Source organism: Diadema antillarum, unplaced genomic scaffold, assembly GCF_040938485.1.
Source record: "Diadema antillarum isolate AM-2024a unplaced genomic scaffold, OU_Dant_1.0 seq00000189_RagTag, whole genome shotgun sequence".
Classification (NCBI taxonomy): Eukaryota; Metazoa; Echinodermata; class Echinoidea; order Diadematoida; family Diadematidae; genus Diadema; species Diadema antillarum.
The window spans coordinates 694,142-717,831 of record NW_027271253.1 but is presented as its reverse complement, the minus strand read 5'-3'; the positions used below and the strand labels follow the sequence as shown (position 1 = coordinate 717,831).

At 38.6% G+C, this 23,690-nt stretch overlaps 2 protein-coding genes across 2 annotated transcripts in view; one reads left to right on the top strand and one right to left on the bottom strand.

The window, feature by feature from the left end:
• Positions 1–499: 499 nt before the first annotated feature.
• On the bottom strand, positions 500–16,401 carry LOC139728656 (protein pelota homolog). Its single transcript, XM_071639592.1, has 10 exons — positions 16,227–16,401; positions 14,863–15,106; positions 14,003–14,093; positions 12,807–13,031; positions 11,436–11,476; positions 10,410–10,530; positions 10,138–10,258; positions 3,057–3,128; positions 2,496–2,602; positions 500–591 (listed from the first exon to the last, which is right to left on the bottom strand). Exons 1-10 carry the CDS (start codon positions 16,265–16,267, stop codon positions 500–502), a joined length of 1,155 nt encoding a protein of 384 aa, XP_071495693.1. The 5' UTR covers positions 16,268–16,401.
• Positions 16,402–20,801: 4,400 nt separating this feature from the next.
• LOC139728655 (uncharacterized) overlaps positions 20,802–23,690 on the top strand; it is a 44,826-nt gene continuing 41,937 nt past the window's right edge. Inside the window, exon 1 of the mRNA XM_071639591.1 lies at positions 20,802–20,956. The gene's annotated coding sequence lies outside the window, so the exon portion shown is untranslated. The remainder of the gene's footprint in view (positions 20,957–23,690) is intronic.

Sequence of the window (23,690 nt, the reverse complement as noted above, 5' to 3'; positions counted from 1 at the left end):
AACCCCACGCTAAAGGGTCGTTCACACAGATTTTGATTCTCCAGTTTGGCATCACAAAAGATTATTTAAATATCGATTTTGAGAAAAGGAAGAAACACATCCCCAGCCATTGATTCAACAAGTATATGTCCAGTCTTCAGTCCACCACTGCTCTCCCCCCATGAGCTGGACATCATGGTACATGTCAGTCCGAACTCCAGATATACAGTTGTACCACTAGGCTAGCTCTGTTCACACTCGAGATTTCTTCCCCACCACCTTGCGCACATATCTTCTTTCTAGCATGGGAATCCTCTTCCCCATGGGATGATCAAGAAAAAAGAGCTGGAGCACCACTCCTCTACATCATCCTCACAAGAAAGATGTGACAAATCCAACCGGCGGGAGAAGAAAACTTGAATATCTGCGCTAGATATATATGTAAACATATATTAGTATATATTGTTAAGTCTGTACCGGTATTCATCTTGTAATTGTCTCTCCATGTGCATTGGGGGTTTCAGTCATCGTCCGAACCGGAACTGTCATCGTCCTCAATGTCTGGCATCGGGAATCGTAATATTGCCGCCAGTCCCGTCAGCTGGTCGAGTTCTACAGGAATGAAAAGTATAAATACGGCCAATAGTGATATAATTCCACACAAGGGAACATTCATTATTTACACTGCTTTAGACTTCTGTACATGTTACTCTAATTGAGCTAGCAGTGTTGTCATTTCAATGCATATCTCAACATCTCAATCATACTTTGGTATAGAAGCTTCAGCCTTGCTGCTCTTAATTTTCTTCTCTTTTTTTTTATTTCACAAAAGCAGTTGAAATAAGAATAACAATTTGACATCTGTATACAATTACAAACATATAGGCAAATATTAAAGGCATTATTAACCAGTTGCGATTGCGACAAAAGTTCAGCTGCAGTGCTTCAAAATAGTTCTAAAATGTGAGTCAGGCATAGAAACAACCAATGTAAAAATTTGAATCAGTATAATCAATGTATTAAAGGGATCATATAGTTTTGGTTGAGATGTAACTTCAGGTTTCTAACATTTTTTCTGTGAGATGAGAAGCTTTAATGAAATATTAAAGAACATGTAATTCCATGAGAAATTCAACGTTTATTTGACGAAAATTGGTTTTGAAATGGCTGAGATATCCAAAACAGAGCGATCCTAATACAAGGTGGGACCCACCTTTTATTACGATCGCATTGTTTTACTTTGTTTTTGGATGTTTCAGCCATTCCAAAACCAATTTTCATCAAATAAACTTTGAATTCCTCTTAAAATGTTATGATCTGTATTATTTCATAAGTGTTTTCTTGGTATCTCGCAAAAAGTTCTCCACCAATACTGTACCATCCCTTTAAGTATTCTTAAATGTACAACAGTACACTATGTGATTACTACAGTAGTTATGATAACAAATGTTTCTGGACTAAACCGTCTACAGATATGGTTTATTGAGAAAAATTGTGATATCTCCTTATATTCTATGCTTTATTACAAAATCTTTATTATGGTAGGATGTTCTGTGATATGACTGACCTACACATATATGCATTAAAAGTGATATCTAGAACATTTTTAAATCACTGCTCCCAATGGTAAACGGTACCTTTAAAAAACAGCCAAATAGAGTATAAAGACATGTCTTCATACAGATGTGAACATGTATGCAATCTGAGAGACAATGTCTTCAAAACTAGCATGAAGGACAGACACAAATCAACATATCAAGACATTCAAAATTCTTTGAACCCACATTCTAACAGAGAAAGTGACTTTAAATGGGTCGATTGTATATACGCCATCATATTTCTCAGCAACTCCACACAGAGCCAAAGCAATGAATGACAAAATGCACAATTCCTACCATGTCCCAGTGTCCTAGCTTGTCCTACATTTTCCTAAATGGTCTTACATACAACCATTATCATTAAAAAAAAGCTCTGAGAATCAGACCAACCAGGTCCTCCGCCTGGTAACTGGATGAAAGAGTTTATTTGTTGTAGTAGTCCCACTCATTGTTATCTGTGGGGTTCAACGCTTAACTCGCCAGAAGTCCCAGAAACCAAACTCCTGTGGTCTGATGCTGTATCTAGTCGTGATTATTTGACCATACATTGTCAGCATTTCATGGGGCAGAGTAAAACAAGACAAACTGAACCATAACAAACAAAGAACACAAAACCAACAAAAATTATCATTGGAGCTCTTTACTGTTCATTTCTAATTTTTTTTTCCTTGTTGCAGAATATTACGAAAAAATAACTGCTAAAATTTGTAACTGAGTTTTAAATTGGAAAATTGTTAATGATTTTTCTACTAATTTACTATCTAATTCCCAATTCTATCTAATCTTTCTCAAATATGAGATATTCAGAAAAAAATCAGTGTTGCCAATTTAAAGATGACATGGTGATAATTTCTGAAATAAACTTTCCCAAGAGAAATGGCTGCTTTGGACAGGACTCCCAGGGAAATATCAACTTACGTTCTCCCGATACGTGCAGTGTTGAGAAGACTTTAACCTCTCCTCCGTTCTCTCTGACACTTTCAACCAGATCAACGTAGACTTTCCTCTTGACAATATCAGATGATCTGAAACAACATGAAAGAAACAATTTTTTTGTACATGATTGTACAGATAGGTTGATAGATTGGCTTATAAGAGTAACTATTGCAGTAAATCTGCAAGGTTTCTCCTCAATATTTCTGTCATCCTATGTTGTTACCATGGCAATGAGCTTTCTGCTTCTTTAAAAAAAATGAATCTTACACAACAACACCTTAAAATTCAATATATGTGACAACCCAATTTAAAACTCACAAAGTAGGCCAAATGAATTCAATTTGTTTGCATACTTTTCAAGAGGAAGCTCTCAGCTTTAATATGATATATGACTTGTTAAAATTGGACCATCCTAACCCATTCAAAAGGTGATTGAAATTAAAGAGGTAAGAAGTGCAGTTTAACAAAATAGGGAAACAAACAATTTAAAGATTATGGGGCTATAGAGAGGACTGAAAAAAGGGTCTGGGTGTGTAAACTCACCTGAATAGTTTGTCACTGATTAGGAGAGTTTCAATGGCGAGGCCTTCATTGGCTGTCTGGATCTGCTTCAGTCTAGAAAATTAGGGAAAACACGCAAGGATATATACAATAGTAATATAATCAAGTAGTTGCAGTTACCTGCGACACCTTCACTGACCTGACAACAATACCAAAGAGCCTCATCCTCCCTCGGAAGCTGTGGCTCACCCTGCATGTACCATATCTGAACCCTCAATGCAAGGACAGGCTGTGACGTATATATGGCTACTAAGCAATCTCTGCAAACCAGCACACAAATAACTGAGTTTTCAGTCCATAGCTTGAAACTGTGCTGTGGTTTCTTATTCTCTGTCTTTGCTCTGTACACGTTACAGCTTACACTGTACACCATACACCATACACGTTCAATAACAATGGACTTTAGCCAATTAGCATGAATTTACTTGCAGAAATCACTGTCCACAAACATCCTGGTCTGTGGTTTTTGAGGCTGTCAACAAACTCCCCCTTATTGACAAAGTAACTCAGTCCAAACAAATCCCCACTTCTGACATCACTGAAAACAAAAACATACTAAGAACTTACACACACCACCATACTATAAATGGGGATTTGTGGATAGTCCAGCATGTGACTGCAGCCATCCCGACCCAACCCTGTGTCACATCGTGGAGATCTGCCACCTTCGTCAGTTCCCAGGAGGGCTTACAGAACTTGCTATAAAGCCTAGTGATGCTGCCGTGGACTAGATCAGCAACTTGAAATAAACATATGAGGCTATGACCTCCCCTTTGTATTGCATCATATGACAGTATAAGAAGCAGAGTGTGATGGCAAACTGACATTTGAATTCATTATCATTGGTAACATTCACTTGAATTGGATTAACATTTTTCTGGAGTACAATTCCCAAATTATACAAGTAATAAGAAGTATAATTAGAATTCTATTAGTAATAATGAAGTATAAGTCGAAGAGGTTAGCATTTCCCAGGTGTTTAAGGCAGTGAAGTCACATAATGAAATTCAAAGTAGGTAAAAATTCCAGGCAGTCCCAGTTGGCTATAAATACCCGTGTCAGTGAGCAGTAAGCATCTTTTCAAAGAGAATACGGCTTTAAATAGACAGACCAGCAACACCATGCAGTATTGGGTGCAATGCAGACAATTAGCTCACTGGTCCTTCTCATCATACAGACAAGCAATAAATAAAGCACAATCATTGCTGTTCCAAAGGCACGGAGCATTCTTATACGTATGGACATCTCAAGTCAAGCAATTAAGCAGAACATCAGCATACAGTATAAGGGCCCACCAGTTTTGACTTCTGTACAGTGTTGTTAAGGGAGGGTTCAGAACTGAAGAGTATCGATCAAATGAGATGCTGGGTGGGAACCTCTTCGACTTATACTTCATTATTACTAATAGAATTCTAATTATACTTCTTATTACTTGTATAATTTGGGAATTCTATTACGTAATACTCGTATAAGTCTTCAGAGGTTAGCATGTTCAAAGTTCCGTACAGAAGTCAGTCTAGTGACATGAGTGAGGGCAAGAGGACAAGAAGGATGATGGACAGTTTTCACAACAAGGTTGAAACTTTGGTCATGACTCCTCATGCATAGAGAATGTCTATCGATGGTGACACACATTGTCGCAAACAAGAGAAGAACTCGAGCAAAGTTTGCTTGAGAACCTACTAGTATAAGGTGCAAGGCATAGGTTTTGAGTATGATATCATTTTGATACCTTGCGTGCTTTAACTGGAGCAGGATTAAGCATGATAGCGCACAGACAAATTAATCAAATACAAAGGACCTCTTGTACCGATTTTCCAATCAAGACATAATCCTAATCATGTTCCTTCATATTCATGTACATTTGAAGGAGGAATTAGACATTAACCAGTTCATACTCGGCATAGTAATATTGCAGCAATAATCAGAGGCAAGTCCATTGCATTTTGGGTTGATATTAGAGTTTAAATTCATCAGTTTGGTGGACCGAATCTCCTAAACGAGTGGCCGAATAATGTGTCGCCATTTCCCAATGCACCACGTAACGTGATTTATGGTCTTGCGTCTTATCTGACTCGTATTATGACATTGTTCTTAACTGAGATACTAATATACAGGTATACACATACTATCACCGTTTACATGTATCTTTCTAACTCAGCAGAACTGAGAATTGTTGAACTAATGTGGAATCAATTGTTAGAAGGTAGAAGGTTCAAAATGTACCAGCGTTCGTCCAGTCAGTTGTGGACAAGATTTCATTATGACCTTTATACTTCATGCGCGAAAGTTTAGAAGTTGCGGCGCTTCTGTAGCTATGAGCTGAGAATGTGATACAACTTTCATATTAGCATCCGTGGATGTCTTACCAGACCAGAGTCTGGGATGAACGCGGGATGACTGTGCTCCCAAATCCTTATGTATATGAACACGAGGTACGTCCTGTGGTACCCTTTCATACTGATCTCGAAGACAGAACAAACTCGGTACATGTTCCCATAGCAACAATACATTCATACCTAATTGTATGCAGCAGTCAGTACAGTGTACAGGGATGTATACGTACAGCTATTGACAGTATATTAGTTATATTTTAAGTGTTTATACAAGCAGCTGCGAGGGACTGGCTTTCAGTCTCCGCTCCAAGATGCTTGTCGTCACCGATTTGTTGGGATGTTTCGGAGAAATTATGAGTTTGCTTTCTGAACTTGCTCGTTGGAGATGTTCTGTGCATTCAATATACTCATGAAGAGTTGATCGGAACACAGAGTTTAGGGTTGGAGGTAAAAGAAGGCACATTAATTACCTGGTTAGAAGTATACCTTACATATCTCTAATGTGCAAACGTGGCATCATCTTCCGGTAATGTCATAAGATCTAGATGTCTCAGCATTTGTGTACGTTTTGCCGAAACGAGCTAGGAAAATTGTTTTTGGCTCAAGGCACTGAAGGAATCTATAGTTCAAAGGTATCCTGAAACGATAAAAAGTGATTCAAAACAATTGAAACATCCCAAGTGTTGTTGTATTTAGGCTTGCGAGGGTCGGAGTTAGATACGCCCTTCATAAGTCTGACTATAGGGGCTGTTTGCCTATGTCATAGCTCTCGGTTTCAGGTAGTATGGAAGACCGAGCAGGTCTATGAGTAAAAAAAAAATCGTGGAGTGGGCTTTGTTGAAAAGCTATGCTATAGGCTTAGATGTTGACAACGTGTTCTGTAGACGGGTTAAAAGGATCACAAGATTGTTCAGAATACAGACATTGCTACTGTCTTCAAGCACCCTCATTTATTTTGTTTATTGGTATTGTCTCGCCATGATGATGAAAGGAGCTTTGCAATGTGCTGCGATGTGTCTGCCACTTGTCATCGCTAGCAGAGAGCACCCATGCAGGCGGCTAGTGTGAGCTGGAGGCTCGTCGGTGGGTGAGGGTGTGGGGCAAGAATTTTCTCTTGGAGTAATAGAGGTGGGGCTATTTGCATTTTGAGCGATAATGAGACCCATGGCTGCCGCCACCATTGGGGCAGTGAGGATTGCTCAGGTCACCTTGTTCAGTTGAAGCTTGTGGAGGACTGAAAACGTTCTAGGGTAAGGAAAAAGGCATCAAAATTCAGGGCAATAAGACTTGGCTTCCATTTGACATGAGGAGTGTTGCTAATCCATATGTAGAGTTTGTGGATTGTGTGGTGAAGAATATGTAAAATAGTAATTAGTTGTTCATGTCTCTGCGAGACAAGCAGAAAAACTTCAGAATTATCTACATCTGTTGAATGTGAAGCTGATATCCAATTGCTAGACGCCAATTCCAATGTTGGCCGTGAATTCGTTCGGGTCAGGTATGCTACTAGCTGTAGAAATGTCTGACCGAATTATGAATAAGCACATTTTTTGTACACGAGCCACACAGGGCTTCAAGACCGTTCTGAATTGCAAGAGGTTCACACACATTGCTATGCGGGGAATTTTGTTTGGCACTCCAGACTCTCTGAGCAAAGGAATTGTCATTGTTCAGAATTAACTACTCTCCATACTGAGATGCAAACATCGCTTGAAATTATCATGCTAATGAAGGTGGAAAATAATTCTTTGTCTTGCGAGACAGCCACCACCAAAGAATGTTTTGTATCGCATGACTAGATAACGACACCAAACTTCGTGTCGATGTCATCTTCTGCTTTACGCAGAGCGTTAGTTGATTTATTTTTTCTAGTCCCAAGTGACGAGAATGTAAATTTCTTTGTGGAAGGCATTAAAATCCCGAAATTTGGTTTCGTTGCCATACAAGATTGGATTTCCAAGGGCAGTAACCTTGTCAATCTTGTTCTGAGAAAAAAACTGAAAATCATTTGCTGGGAATTAATATGAGAACCAAGGAAGGTCTCGACGTGCTTTGGGTTGAAACTGGATTTGTCGAAATCCTCACTGAAACTCTTTAAGGGTGACAAGTAGATCATTGGCTTTGTCAAGACACTCTTCTCTGGTGTGAGAAAGAATATGGATATCATCGAAATAGGTGATTGTTCTAATGCCACTACTCACCGAGGCAAAGACAGGTTTCATAACTTTAAGGAAATTCCGTGGGGTCGAATTAAGGCCAGATGGAAGGCACTGAAGGAATGCAGTGAAAATACTACTTAGTATTTCCACTCGAAAGACTATGCTTGATGAACAAGGTGAACGGATACGGATAAATATGCACCCTTTGGAGGGGCAAAATTAAGGCCGTAATCAAGCGAAATTGTTCCACTCTGAAGTGTTCGTATCTTACAAATTTGTTTTTTCAAATTTATGATTGGACTTAGACCGCCAGTCTTTGGTAGCGCTAGAATAGAGTTGATGCTCCATGTGAGGAATCTCTCTAATAGCTTGCTTTGCGAGAATGTTCGGAGACAATTCTTCATGGGTTGCCTTTTCCTCCTCGGTAGAATGTACACTTTGTAGAGGAAAAATTTATTGGTATGGGGTTGAAATGAAATTATTGGCTTCATAGCCAAATATTGTGGCCAATATCCAAGGCTCGGGAATTATTTTGACCAGTCATCTTTGGAAAGCTTGAGATTTCCAGCACTGAACGGTTTTGGACAGTACTCATCCTTTTTTTTTTTTTTTGCTGGCTTGCGTAGAGACATTCATGACACACGATGTATGCTTATGTGACACTTGTCAATTTTTCTCAGATGTCTTTCTGAACAACTTTCTACCAAGTGGAATCGACTTGCTGCGCAAGTGTTGTTGAGAAGGGTTGAGAAGGGGTTTCAAGGTACCTCGATGGTGCATGCTCAGATCATACGATAAGCAAAGCCCGGGAGTGTCGGGCCATCGATGGTGACGCGAGTTGTTAAAATTCTCGTTGTGTCAATTGCATGGATGATTATCCGTGCATGATCTGTGGATTTCAGAAAGGATTTATCTATGTGGTAGAAGTCCCTTCACTACATTTCGTTGTAGAAGTTGGGAGCTCACAAGACCCAAGGCCTCGTGAAGGAGGATCGCCCAAATTTTGCTCTCGATTTTTGGTGTGAGAACTGCTTGGGCATTCGATGGCAATTGAGCATTTGTTTCCCGATTTTATAGAGCACTTACCTTCTGATATGGGCAGTGTGACTGCCTTCATTAGCAAATCAGCCAATTTTTAAATTTGGCCCAAATGAGATCAGAATTTAAGTTAAAATCAGATTTGGTACCAGGCTTTGAAAGAGTTTGGCTGTAAGGACATGGCATGCGGATCAATTCGGTTGTCAAAATGACCATAACCAGAAGGGCAGAGTCAAGGCTACCCATACAGGGCAACGCAATCAGTTTTGCCAGGAAGGAGGCTGACATGAGAATATCGTCGTCTGTTGAGCTGCCGATGGGGATGGCTAGCTCGCTGAAGTCTTCGATGGGCGGGGCAGCGCCCCTGTCCCCACGGACATGGCTCGCATGTCCGGACTAATCGCCGGGAGGAGAAGCTCTCCTGCACCAGCTGGCATGGCTCGCATGCCGTTTGTCATTACCACGGTGTGCCGCCGCCCTATCCATGAAGCGGGAGAGTATCTCGGTCTCTCTAGTTGAGCTTCAAGGCGGCCTTCCATGCCCTGATCTCCCCACGGGGATGGGGGCTGAGAGGTAGCGTCGTCTTCCTGATCACTAGACATTGGAGTTTGAGATGTATAATCAGGGAGGTGTCTCACCTCCCTGGTATAATTCACTGCCGTCACACTTGAAAAAGATGCTTACTGCTCACTGACACGGGTATTTATAGCCAACTGGGACTGCCTGGAATTTTTACCTACTTTGAATTTCATTATGTGACTTCACTGCCTTAAACACCTGGGAAATGCTAACCTCTGAAGACTTATACGAGTATTACGTAATAGAATCTACTTTTCATACCACTCTCAAAGCCTCTTATTGTAAAACATTCTCAACATCTTATGCAGAGTGGCTACCAATATGGTAATTTAAGTTAAAGGTATAATTTACCAATTACAGATGAAACAAAAACCCAGCATTAGTGCTTCAAAATAGTTCTAAAATGTGAATTAGGGATATAAACAACCAATGTAAAAATTTGAACCAGTATAATTGATGTTAAGTACAATGTATTGTTTAATATACAAAATGTGAACAATAGTTGCTGTAATATGTTTCCAGACTAAACCGTCTACAGTTATGGTTTAATAACAAAAATAGTGATGTCTCCTTATATTTTAGGCTTATTGCAAAATGTTTATATGGTAGGATATTTTGTGATACAACTGACCTACACACATACATCAAAAGTGATATCCTGACCATTTTTAAAATCATTGCTCCCAAAGGTAAACAGGACCTTTAATCAATGCTGAACACAAATGAAGGCCCTCACTGGAATAATCTAAGGCACATCATTTGTGGCTCATTTCATGAAAGGTTGCTATGATAGCAAACTCTAGCTGCAGTGGCAAGCATCATGGTTGTGAGACATGAATCCTGTCTCATGATCGGCTGTTGCTACAAGAACCTATCATTCTAGCAAGAATTGCTATCATACAATCTTTTCATAAAATGTGACCCAGATGTTGGCGGAGTGTTCCGACTCACCCATAGAATGCCCTGTCGGGCTCTGTCTGAAGCATGGAGTAGAACTGGTCCAGTGCCTTGACCTCGCCGGACGCCTTGGTGTCCGCAAGCTTGGCTGATATGGCAGGGTCTGAGAGGATTTCTAGGACAAAGTGACAGAAACATATCTCTGACACTTCAAGAGGAACTGGAATTCAGGATGGAAAATATGCAGAATGTATGTTGTTACAAACAAAACAAATACAGACAGCACAATGGACTTTTATGACTTATGACTTTCACATGCCACTTACCTTTCAAAGCATGCTTGTGGCCCGAGGAGGCGTGAACCTGGACAAACTTTGACTTGTTCTCCAGCAGAATTTTCAGGTCTTGCTTGATCGCCTGCTGGAACATGTACTCACAGAATTGGTCCTGGAGGTAAACAAATGAGAAGTATGAGATTCAGTGCTGATTTAGTGGTGCAGAAAAGACTGAAAGTACCAGATAATCTTTTCTCTTGTGTATTTGACAGAGTATGACATACTCAAAGATTGCAAGGGGAACTTGAGATTTTGTATACCGGCACACTTTCTATGTAAAGAACTCAAAAACAAGTTCGGTATATGATGCAGTGTATCTTGGATCTACTGTCATAGCTGTGCATTCTAATATATGGGTAATGAAGTGGCAAACTAATTAAAGTAAGGAAAATTCAAGAAAATCAGATTGTCTATCCCATACAATCACTCAAAACATTCCATACAACATTCCATACATCAAGAGCTGAAGGACAGATTGTATTTGGTGTTGTCAGTTATAGCAAAATCGCATATATCGTTGCTGGGGTGACATGACCTTGTATCTCAAAGTTCGTTAAAAATGACTTTTTGGGGACTAATGGTCAGACAATCAGTTCAGTGATGTCTTGTCCAAATCCCAGCTGTCTTACTGCAAACATAAAGCCACCATGGCATTTCAAAGGAAAGGCTATCCCATTTAATAGAGTGTTTTAGCTGCCATGATTCATTTTATTTCATTTTGATTTCTTTTTTTTTTTTTTGCTCTCCTGAACATTCGACATTGTTGAGATGCAAGGTCTTGTCACCCCACCAACAATATACCGTACATCCCAGATCCAACAGTCTTGTCATGACAAAAACAATCCATTGGTTCATCAGTTTTTCTCTTTTAGTTTCAGCCAATATATTCTGGGTGTGACAATGAGATAAAATTCTACAGAACAAAAAATTCTCATTAGTCCAAATAAACTTGTCATTAAGGATTCTAAAACCATGAAATTACAAGTATATTCACAGTTCTTTCAAGCATGATTGTACCTTCACAAATCCAGGACTCCCAACCAGTACACATTTGACAACTGAAAAGAGAAAGAAATACAAGTGCCAGCCCATTACCCTGAAAGATGCCATCATAGCGTTCAGTGAAGATAACACAGCTGATATACGTTAGAATACTCTGCACACACACGTGTGTCAAGTAGTGTTTGTTTCCTATAGAGTTGGTTTGTTTTGGGGGGTATCCAAAGGAATGCTATCGAAAATTGCTTGAGAAAGCTTTCAGGATTGCACTTTCATGATTTAATCTGCTCAAGTCAGTACTGATACCATTAACATTTCACTGCATATAACGGTCTATAAAGTTTTTATGATCTAAAAATGCACTCTGGAAAACTACTTGCACATGAACATTCTATGATGCAAACCAATATTTCTTTTGCAATTTCTTCAGAATTTGTAACCACAGAATGTATGGTGAAAGATGCATATTTGGATTAATCACTTAGCCCACAGAAAATCTTTTCAATTTACTTCCAGTTTCTTTAGCAGACCGTAAATGGTGAGAACACCATTCATTAATTTTCAGACGGAACTCTGCTTTCTGACTGAGCAATAAGCCAGTTCGTAATTAGCTCATGTACACCTTTGTACAAATGACCTTTCTTTTTTCTCAGTTGGTTAGGCCCTTCACTGTTTTCAAAGCGGTATAATGCATAAGCTTGCCCGACATAACAATTTGTGGAATTTATGTTCAAACAAAGAATGAGTTTGTGCTTAGACCAGGTGACCAGAATAGTCAGTCAGTTGACACTTTAGCAGGCATCTAATTAATTGTTTCGTATGGAATGCAATAACAACCTTTTTCTTTTGATATTACAAATGCCAGGCCTGCTATCAGGTGGATGTGCTGGCAAGCACTAATTAGATAAGGATCACATGAATAATCATCACATCACAGATGCTCATCTCAGTGAATTAATAAACCAAAATGCCTGTTGGTACAAATGACCTTTTTCTGCTCATGCGCAAAGTGGAATTACGAACTGGTCTATTAAAAGGTGAAATACTTCCTTGACAATCCCTTCACAATTTTTCCCCATCTCATGGTTACTTTCATGTCCCTAAGATGTTTCCAGTCTCATAGTAACCATACATCATAGCAAGAATGACAATGTTTTGCTAAATTACGATTACATGAGTGGACGTTTTACACTATAATGGCGACATTCATTCATCAATGTACAATTCATTTATCTATAGGTATCATTTATTCATTCATTTATTAATGTAAGATTTCAGTCACTCTGTAATGAAATTGTCCTTGTAATACATGACAGCAGAGTAATCTGTCTTAACCTGCAGAAACTCACATTAAAATCTTATGGGGGTGGAGGTTACTATTGTACTCACTATCAAAGTTGATATGCCTAAGGATTCCCTGCATGACTGCGTCATAGAATCTGATGAGTCCCTTGTCGTGCTGCTGGCAGAAGCCCTTTCGCTTGCGAGGGATGTTGTGCTCCAGTTTGGCACGGATGAGAGTCATGCTGGGCGTGACCAGACAGATGTGGGCGAGGCCCTCCTGCATGATGACTGCTCCTACATCGGCAGTCTGGGTGGGGTCGCATGCCATGTCTACCAGGGTCAAGTGGGGGTTGGGTGATGCGGGATGTGGGTGAGGAGGATGGGATACAGTACGAGAGAAAAGAAGGAGAAGGAGAGAAGAGGGGGATGGGAGAGATGAGGAGGGGGGTGGGAGAGATGAGGAGGAAGAGAAAGAGGAGGAGGGATGAGAGAAGAAGGAGGAGGAGGAAGAAGAGGAGGAAGAGAAGAAGGAGGAGGGGTGGAGGAGGAGGAGAAGGAGTGGAGGATGGTATGGAGGAGAGGAGGAGGAAGTAGAGGAGGAAAATGAGGAAGAGGAGAGAGGAGGAGGAGATGGAGTAGAAGGGGAAGAGGATGGGGGATTGATGAGGGGAAAGAAGTAGTTGAGGAAGAGAGAAGAGAAAGAGGTGAAGGATGAAAAGGAAAAGGACATCACATTTTTCTTTTTAAAATGATTGAACATCACAACTCATTCTGAAAGACAACAACAGTCGATTCCTATATTCAAGTTTGAGAAAAACATCATGTGTACAAAAAGAGGTTAGGATTTCTACACCAGGAGAGTGAGTGCCAAATGATCATGACAGCTTCATGATTTACTGACAGCAGATTTACTATTCTCTACACACTTGCCAAATTTGGCTCCTATTCTCACTCCACTATTGCCAAGATACAGTGCACTCCCGTTACAACAAACAGGGTTATAACAAAACTCCTTGTTTCAATGAAATAAAAATTCAGGTCCCAAAATTATCATCTATTTACACTATATTGTTTAGTTATAATAAAATTTCAATTAAAAACAATATAAGAAAAGAAAACAGCCAGTCCCGAGGACTTCATTATTACAGGAGTGCACTGTATTCAGCTGACTTTAGGACAACTTTTCTCTTTATCCAGTATATTTCTGTCCTAAAATCCAGAGCTAGAGGGCAAGCTGTCATAATGATATACAATGCTATTAATGTGAGCCAGAGCTCACATTAATAGCACCGGACACTTACCTATCCTCTCCAGGGCAACAATGTCCCAAGACTGCTTGGCCAAAGTGAACTTTCTGTTCATCTCCAGATCCAATGTGTGATATGCACCCATCTGGAAAAAAGGAAACATTGTGAAATAAATATAGGTTTGTGTTAAGCATGCAAATGTACAGACATACGTATTTCAGAACATACACAATAGCCAAAATAACTAACCGAGATTTCTCTAAACCATGATTTTCATCAGTTTCAATTCATAGACAGCAAAGTGTTATTACTTTTCTGGAAAAAAAAATATAAGGAAATCGAAATTAAATCTAGGTAGGTCATGCTGCATGCTAAAAACACAACTTCAAATGACCAGCTGAGGAAACAACATTAAGGTACATCTGGACAGAATCTGGATCCAGGAATTCCGTAAAGGTGTGGGGTGGGGGGCCAAAGATGGTTTCTTCACAAATTTCATTTTCTTTTTATTTCTTTTGTTTTAACAAAATATAAAGGGGGCGCTCAGGGCGCCCTCTCTGGATCCACTACTCTGAAACAAGTATGTCATAAATTGTGGTGACATTTTTGTTCTTTCTCCAATCTATCCTTTACTATTTAGCAGCATTGCTCAAAACATTACTTTTTACAATATTGGGAGCAAACCAAATTCTAAAAATATTCTGAAATAACCAACAATGGACCTGCAATTGAAACATATAAGTGCTATATTTGTGGCATCAAGTAAATATTGATATGGTGTGTTATTATTGATAAAACTTGACCACTGTTGACATGGAGTTTAATTGATACACTATATTCGTCTTAAAGGGATGCATTCACATGAAGACAATTCGGGTAGTAGAAAATAAGTTGTGTCGTCTTTTCTCACTCACCTTCACATACTGGTTCTCCTGAATGTTGCGACCTTTGACCCTGAGCATGCAGGCCTGGTTATCAAAGTCGATGTCTTCCACCGAGATGGTGAGCACCGTCCTGACACGATTGCTGCTGCTGCTGCCAGTCGACGACTCCGTGGTCACTTTGCGCACCGTCGTGGAGCGGAGGCTGTCGCCAGGGGCAACCAGATTGTAGGCATGCCACATGTCTTCGGAATCTTCAGGGATAAGGGTGACTTGCCTGAGAAAGGGCAAAGGAGGAGACTAAGTAAGGGACATAATCATACAGACAAAGGTTTGACACTATCTATCAAAAATGAAGACAAAAATGATTCTGGCAAAATCCTAAAATGGGCCCCTATGCCATGCGCATGCATTTGTGTTATCGAAAAACGTTAGGTTAGGGTTAGGGTTAGGTTAGGGTTGTATCTATTGTTAAATTTGTCAAGGGACATTAGGAAGTCTTTCCAAGAATAAAAGGGAGAAAGATAAAAGAACAAAGGAAAACAGGAGAAAAGGAAGGATGAAAGATGCTATACTGCCGAAATCAGCCATGCTGCTGTGTCATTCACATGTAGGTCTAAATGCCATTTAGTAGGGCCGCATTCCACAGTTGACCGCATACCTGGTACTGTGGAAGAAAGCCCCACCACCACTGTGCTCAAGTTATGACTTCTGTAGGCCTACTGTTGAATGCCAAACAGTGGGGCTGAATTCACAAGTATAGCAGGAAAGTCGCCGGCCACCATACTGGTGGAGCCTATTTCATTTCACAAGTATGCCACGATTCCAAAATTCCAGAATCAGACATATTATAATTATTAGTTTAGAACCCCATTCCATAGATTCTATGTTACATGACTCGAGTACAAATCAGTCTGCATATAAAAATCTAGATCTAAATTTTACCTTTCTTTATTAATTAACAACAGGATGAACATGCATCCCACCATAACTCTCATGATAAATAATGTCAAGTAGCCTAAATAATTAGATCTAGACTAGACTCTAGATGATTAGTAATTTACTATTTAGATTCTAGGAAGAGCATAAACACTAAAGTAAATTTATTTAATTCTAACCAGTAACAGATCATGTTATAGAAATTGTCTAGATCTAGAGACATAGAGTCTAGGTCTCTCCAGTGCATCTACACTTTCAGTTTAGGATGTATATCAAGTAAAAGAAGTCAAAAACTGTTGTTACTTTTGGAGTTTACTCAGCAAAAGAGCTTGGTTTCGATGGCAGATGCATAGCAAACGATAAATTCTTCAAAGTAGCAATCAAGAAGATTCACAAACGCTAGTCACTGTTAGTGGGACTGAGGAAGGATGAATGAATGGCAAAGAATTCTCGCTTACCCGGCCCCATCTTTTTCAAAGTCTCTGCTTATGAGCTTCATAGTTAGATCACTGGATACGCAGATATCATATGGAAATTTGAGTAGACACCGTAAGATTCATCCTCTCGATCGAAGTGATTTGAAAAACACAAATCATGTCTTCGTACACGGTATGACACAACTTTACCGGCGGATGTTGCAAGAAACTACCGGTATGTCGCTGACGTGTGATTGATGGATGCGGTGTGTGTGTGTGTGTGTGTGATTGACCCATTCATTTGCAAACGTGTGTGAAGAGCGCGCAAGAGCGGAAAACATACACACTGAAAACGAGAGAGGGAGCACTTCGTCTTGCTCCTACATAAGGGTGTCATTTTTGTTCCCTACTATAGTATATATATCTTCGGATTCACAAATTTTCGGAGATTTTATACTCTTCGTCTGTTATTCATTTTTTTTTTTTGGGGGGGGGGATGGGGGTTGTGTGTGTGTAGGAGCATTGGTGAATAATGTAAATATCACGAACAAGAACAAGGCACATGAACTTCAGAATAATGGAGCTGTTTGACTGTGCATAATTAGGCACATGACGTTCAAAAAAGTGCGCAAATTTTGATACACGTATGATAATGATAATAAGCCATATTTACCTATAACGAATACCACACAAAATAATAAATTAAAGGGATGGTATAGTATTGGTAAAGATGAGGATTGGGCTTTTAACTTTTTGAGAGGTACCAAGAAACCACTTATAAAATAGTACAAAGCATACCATTCTAAGAGGAATTCAAACTTTATTTGATGAAAATCGGTTTTGGAATGGCTATAAGACATCCAAAAACAAAGTAAAACAAAGCAATTGTAATAAAAGGTGGGTCCCACTTTTCATTAGGATTGCTCCGTTTTTGGATATCTCAGCCATTTATAAACCAATTTTCATCAAGTAAATGTTGATTTCCTCTTGGAATTACATGTTCTTTCAGATTTTAGGTTTCTCATTACCTCACCAAAAAATGTTATGCCAAAAGGGCACTAATGGTGTACAAAGTCTATAGCGGTAAGGGTCTTTTGGCATAACTGTGGAAGTGGTTTAAGGCCCTTTCCTTTTGGCATAAGACCGATGTAATGTCTATAATATGCACATTGAAAGAAGGAAAATAAAGAAATGAAGAAAAATAAATAGGCCTATAAGAGAGAAAATAGAAAACAATGGAAGATGAAAAATGATAACGCTTTGACATCCAGTGTATAAAGGTTAGTCCATTAACAATAAAGAAATGCATTTTCAAAAACTCTGGACATTTACTAGATCGGCCTGCTTTCGGATGTGTGAGTAATTTTATCCCATAACTCTACGGCTGTCAGTTTGAAAAGTTTTACGCAACTGTAATATATTGTTGATCTGGGGGTTGACAAAATAAGTTGACTGAGAGCAATGGTTTCTTACCGGACGATATATAAGTTTGTTATTTTCTGTTGTAGGATGTGGCCTATAGTTCTTGCAAACTATACCACGGTTAAAATATAGTAGTCATTCGTCGCTTGATCAGCACAAAATACAATTGTCTTAACCCGTTTAGGACGAGTCCAGAGTATATTCGGGCCAGCGTCTATGGGAAATGCTTGTTGTATCAAAATCAAACCGTTCTCTTAAAATTTGACTTTTCTTTTAATTGTCTTTAATTGTCAAGGAACGTAAGAGATGAACACTCGGCCTGTAATTTCTTAAAACCTCTGAATCAAACCCTTCATCTTTGATAACAGGTAAGATGTGAGCCTCCTCTTGTCCCTGTACAGAATTATAGTCGAGGGAACAAAAGTCACTCAAAATTTCGAACGGAGAGTGACACTAAAACAACACTCTTGATGTCCTCTTATCTATTAAAGCATCGAGTTTTGTACTGTCAGGGTCCTTTGTTTGTTTTGTTTTTAGATTGTATCAGTATTAATCGTTAATTCTTCACGCACGGCTGTCAAAATTCGACATATTATTTGTCATAAGATTAAATAATCTGAATAGAGACCATATTAAGAAAAATCATTATAATCTAACCTGGTTTCTTAATGGTTATGTATCTGAGAGCCTGGTAGGCCTATAACAGAAAACAAATTGTCAATCTTATCTTGATTCAGATTGACTTAAAGAAAAGTATGTGCAAAATCAATGATTTACGGGCCTAATGATAAAAGAAGTGATCTCTCAAAGTTGAAAATGGTTTGAAACATAATATATGTCCTTTAAATTTCTTGAGAAGACACGAATATGAAATTTTGTATGTGAATTTTCCTTTTGGGTCATCTCCATGAGCCAGGACTGGTTGACTAACATAGAAGAGTTTGTTCGCAAAAACTGAAAAGCCCGTATTTGCGATTAAAGGTCAAGAAATATAAAGAGAATAATAAAAAAAATCACTATTGTTTCTTTTGACCAAAACTTAAAAAAATGTACCTTTATATGTAATGACCAATACATCATTTAAAAGGTACAATGTATTATTTTGTACTTTATGACAGAGACCGTACTTTAAAATCTTCAAAAATGGACTTATCGGTTTTCGCGAACAAACTCTTTAATTATGTTAGGCCCTATTTATCATCGTTATCCGAAATCCATAATTTGGTGCCATTCTCTCACAATACTAAAATTAGATTGTAAATCCTTTCAGTCCGCAGTCTTTATTGCAAACATGCGGCTCTTCGTTACTGGAAAATTGAACATAAGCGGAATTTCGTCTTTGTCTTATGTCTCCTCTTATGATTACTAGCTAATTTTAGAGTTCCATATTCATTGTTTTGCCTCCAATTTCCTGAAACAATCGTTCGTGATAAAGATATGAAGCTCCGATGGAAATCATTGGAAAATCCACAGCTTTAGTTTCGATGTTTGTTTTTGACATTGCGTGATTCATTTTGTAATAGTGTTTACCAAATAGATTTTATGATAGAAACTCTTGCGTTGTACGCAGTGGACAACTACCAATATTTAACGTAGATGGCGCTACCGTCCTAAAAAAGTAATTCGAGTCCAAAGGGACTCGCAAAAATACCTGTATGTCGAAATCGCAGGTGTGTGTGGCTGTGTATCACAGAGCTCCATCATATCATTACTATGTAGGTACCTATCAGTCATGTAGCAATACGAAGAATTGCATCTCGCACATCTGAGATAAGATAAAGATCCATATACAGCACAAATTCTACAGTAGGCCCATAGTATAGCACAATTTCCAACTTTATATGTATAATATTGAATGTATCATAATGCAGCGATATAGCAAACGCGGTCATAGTTTTTTTTCGCATTTCATAACTGATGTCAAATACTGCATTTAAAGATTTCGAGAAGTAGCGTTGAGCCTCCATATATATTCTCTTTTTTCTTATGTTTGGATAAATGTGATTGATTATAATACTAGTATACGGGGTAGATATTTTTGACCACATCTATCACAAAATGATTCAGGTTGTTTATCATTCACATTTGCATTTTTTGTTCACTACGATGGGGATTATGATCGGGTCACTAGACATTCCATAGAAATGATTTATTACACCTCTACTTCTTTATCTTTAAACCACTGTCCAATGTATTCATTAATGGGGCCATTCCACCACATAGAGCAACACCTCTGCAAGACCACTGAAAGACCGTAAAAACAAACGAACAAACAAACAAACATACATACAAACAAACAAACAAACAAACAAACAAACAAACAAACAAAACAAAACAAAACAAATTTACAGTTCTCTTGATTATCTTTCGGTGCGTATTCAATGATCTCCGAGGTCTTTCATGATTACAAAGTGATCTTTCAATAAACTTCATAGTCTTCATGGTCTTTAAAAAGTTTTGAAACGGTTCAAACTGTTTTCATTGATCTCCGAAAGATTCCAGTGAGTATACTATATCATATCTGATGATCTTTCAGGAATCTCTCAATATAGCCTTATTGGTGCATAAAGTAAAAATCCAGTAATCTTCAAGGTTCCACAGAGATCTCTCACTGAGGAATTTGCATGAAATGACGTTTTGTTTTCTCAATGATATTTCAAGGGTTTTTATAACCATTTTATTCTACACATAGACACTATCTTTATCCGGTCTTGGAGACTGCTGGGGGATCTTGCCAGATTGGGTCTCTGTATATGTCAAGGGTCTCCGTTTTGTCAAGTTTGTGGAACAGGGGCTTGAGTGAAGGCATGGCGTTCTCATTTTTCACTCTTTTTTTTCTTTTTTTCTTCTTTCTCTTTTCACTGAGCTGGTATCAAGACATCGAAACATGACGAAGAAAAGGGTCAGATTTCGCTGGCCTCGACGAGGAATTATATCGTATGTAGTATATGCAGTCAAGCGAAACATACTCAGTAGACCGTTGAAAGACAACACAACATGATCTCTGTATATCGGAGTAATGTCACGTAGATATCGATTTTCTCATTTTGATGACAGGGAGGTTCAATTGAGTGGATGTGTAGGTGTTCAATTTGCGGACATTGCGCGGTGCACGACCTAATTCACGACACTTTGTCACTCCCCCAGGCAAATCGATGCGTCTGTTTCTATAGGCGTTGATCTACAACTTCACAAGATAAGTACAGACGACGAGTTTCATCTATACAACTCTTCAGGCACAATCTTGAGACGATAGAGGAAAGTGAGTGGAAAAAAAAAGAATCTCGTGGAAGGGAAAAGGAGCCACATCTTAATTTCTTTCCCTTGAGAAGTGGCAAAATGGAGTAATTGTAAGTACAAAACTTGTCTTCCCTTTAACAAAAAAGTTAACATTGCTCTATCATCTTAAACAGAATTAGCTAATACATACACGTCCTGCGAATATAGATTATGCAAGCTTGACACATGAAAGTACGAATAGATGCTAATCTAATTCATATCGTATGATTAAGGAGGCGTTAACTGTATTTTATTAGATTTAAGTAAGCAGGACAGTAGAATGATTCATATAGGCCTACATTAACTGATATCTTTCATCATGGGTATGAATAGTGCGCCATAATATGGTCTTTCTTAGATGGTTGCTGTTGTTGTTGTTGTTTTTACCTGGTGCCTTTCATTAAATTTTGTTACAAAAGTAAGGCAAAACACGTCAAATTGCAGTACCTTGCTTAGATGGTTTGATGACAATGTCATCAATTATTTTCCCTACTCTGCTGATTAAAGCACAGATCCAATTATAAACCGATCTAATAGGCACCTTGATACTTTTCCCGCAGTTTCTGATATCGTTATTTTCAAAACAGTAATTGCACACGCATTAACTGCAGTTTACATCGTGTTGATCGCATCACGCGCCTGATTGAACTCAACACTTGTGTAGGGCCTAACCATCACTTTATGATATTACCGACATATTGACGTGTGAATTGCTAATTCACATAGTGATGATGGTCGTTATTTTCATAACATGGTTATAGTAATCAAAGGGAGAAGACGCAGAACTGGTCTATAACGCCTCGTTTATCTTTTCTCTCAAATTTTTCGCTACAAATTCAATTAAAACTCAGAGCTAAAAAATTGTCATCCAATCACAATGGAATACTGGTATCGGCTTTAGCTGGATGTTAGGCCTATACAAACAAGAATATGAATCGTATTCAATTCTTTACCGTCCATTAACGTTTCTACCACTATCGTCAATTTAACCACAGTCTTTTTCATCATCATCGACAGAAGCAGCAGCATTCTTAATAACGTTTTTCTTAATTATCACCATCATAATCAATACCATCATCATCATCACCATCATCATCCTCACCACCATTATCATCATCATCATCATCAATATCATCATCAGCATCACCATCACCATCACCATCATCATCATCATCATCATCATCATCATCTATTTCATCATCATCCATTTCATCATCATCACTATCAGACATCCTCATTGACAAAAACAACAGTGCCGTCATATTTTTATACGAAACTTCGCGTCGCTGCATGTATAGTCAGGATAAGTATCTGTTCTTACATAATAATTATCCTCTATCATCACCTCCAGCGACATCATCATCATCATCATTACTACCACCATCACTCTTATCATCGTCGGCTATTCCACTGTATTTTTTCTTTCAATCATCGTCTGTCCTATGAAAATAATCGTAATATTATTCAAGCACTTGTTGGCTCAATGTTGACCTCAGTGGGAAATACGAATAAAATCTCTCACATGCTGATGACAGGAGGGAACATTCCACATAAACAAACAACGTATACATACACACATATAAATAAACCCATACATACACTGTTGATAACTATCTTGCTGGATGTATATTTCAGGAGCTATAGGGACATAGTAGCTCATTTGGTATACAGAACGTCTGCTGTTGTCTCACATTATTTCCGTATATTTCCTCCCCTATACTCCTATACACATTTCTTCGTCCTGTGAGCTTTTGAATCCTGTTTCTCTGTCTTTTTTCTTTAAGTTTATCGTGATGTTCTCTTGAGTGTATTTGTGTGTGTATAATGTGTTTGTGTTTGTGTGTCTGTTTGTGTGTATATAGGTCCTATGTCTGCATTTATATTCCCTCATTACATAATTGTGTATATACCTAAATGCAGCAGGGGATTTAATAAGAAGCACTAAATTAATTATTGCTTTCAAGAATCCTCTATACATCTTAAACTTTACAATTTTCTCTATTCCAGAGAGAAAAAGATTGATTATTTAGCATTTTCTGGCATTTCATGCTGTTCTTTTCACTGAAAAAAAGATGAAAAAAAAAATGACTCCCGTGTATTGCCTAGATTGCCATGTAGCAATTTCATGTGAAAAAAAATGTTATTATGAAAGTTATGTGCTGCTTTATGGAAATTAAGATAACTAATAAAATTATGAACTTAACTGGATTCATTTGCTTCTAACTTTGGCGGCAGTGCATGTGTGAATAGCATATGTGAAGTATTCCTGTAATAATGTGGATAAAAGAATATGCTGATGACGACAAAACGAGTTCTTGACATGTCTTTGTAAAAAATTACGACTGAAGGAGTAAAGGGAGCATTGTGTCACGTTCTTATAGGAGGTTGTATGGGGGGGGGGGGGAGTAGGGAAGGAAACTTGCGATCAAAACATCGTGACCTTTCTTCTATGAAACTTAGACACGCATCGACACATTCAAGTATATAGTCTTACAGCAAGGTTGCGATGTTCAAGATGTTCGATTGTGTGTTACGTTTTGTGTGTGTGTGCGTTTGTGTGCGTGTGTGTGTGTGTGTGTATGCTTGTGTATTATGAACGACTGTCCCTATTGTTTGAAACGGACAAGGAGCATCCTATATCGTTGAAAAAAAATGCTCCTTTTACTTCGAGGGACTGCGGTAGAGTACCGTCTGTTTAAATTAGTTCGTTGTTCAGTAAATTCATGTTTCGAAGCTATTTCGATCAGGCTCGAACTGCGGGAAGCAAATCAAAACCAGCTGTGTAGGCCTACATCTCCGAAGCTG

Excerpts from the sequence above, each read along its gene's own strand:
- LOC139728656 (XM_071639592.1), bottom strand. The coding sequence starts at position 16,267 with ATGAAGCTCATAAGCAGAGACTTTGAAAAAGATGGGGCCGG. Across the intron at positions 15,107-16,226 it reads TTTGAAAAAGATGGGGCCGG|GCAAGTCACCCTTATCCCTG; the intron begins GTAAGCGAGAAT and ends GCCCTTTCTCAG. Across the intron at positions 11,477-12,806 it reads TAGGCATATCAACTTTGATA|TTGTCAAATGTGTACTGGTT; the intron begins GTGAGTACAATA and ends TTCTCTTTTCAG.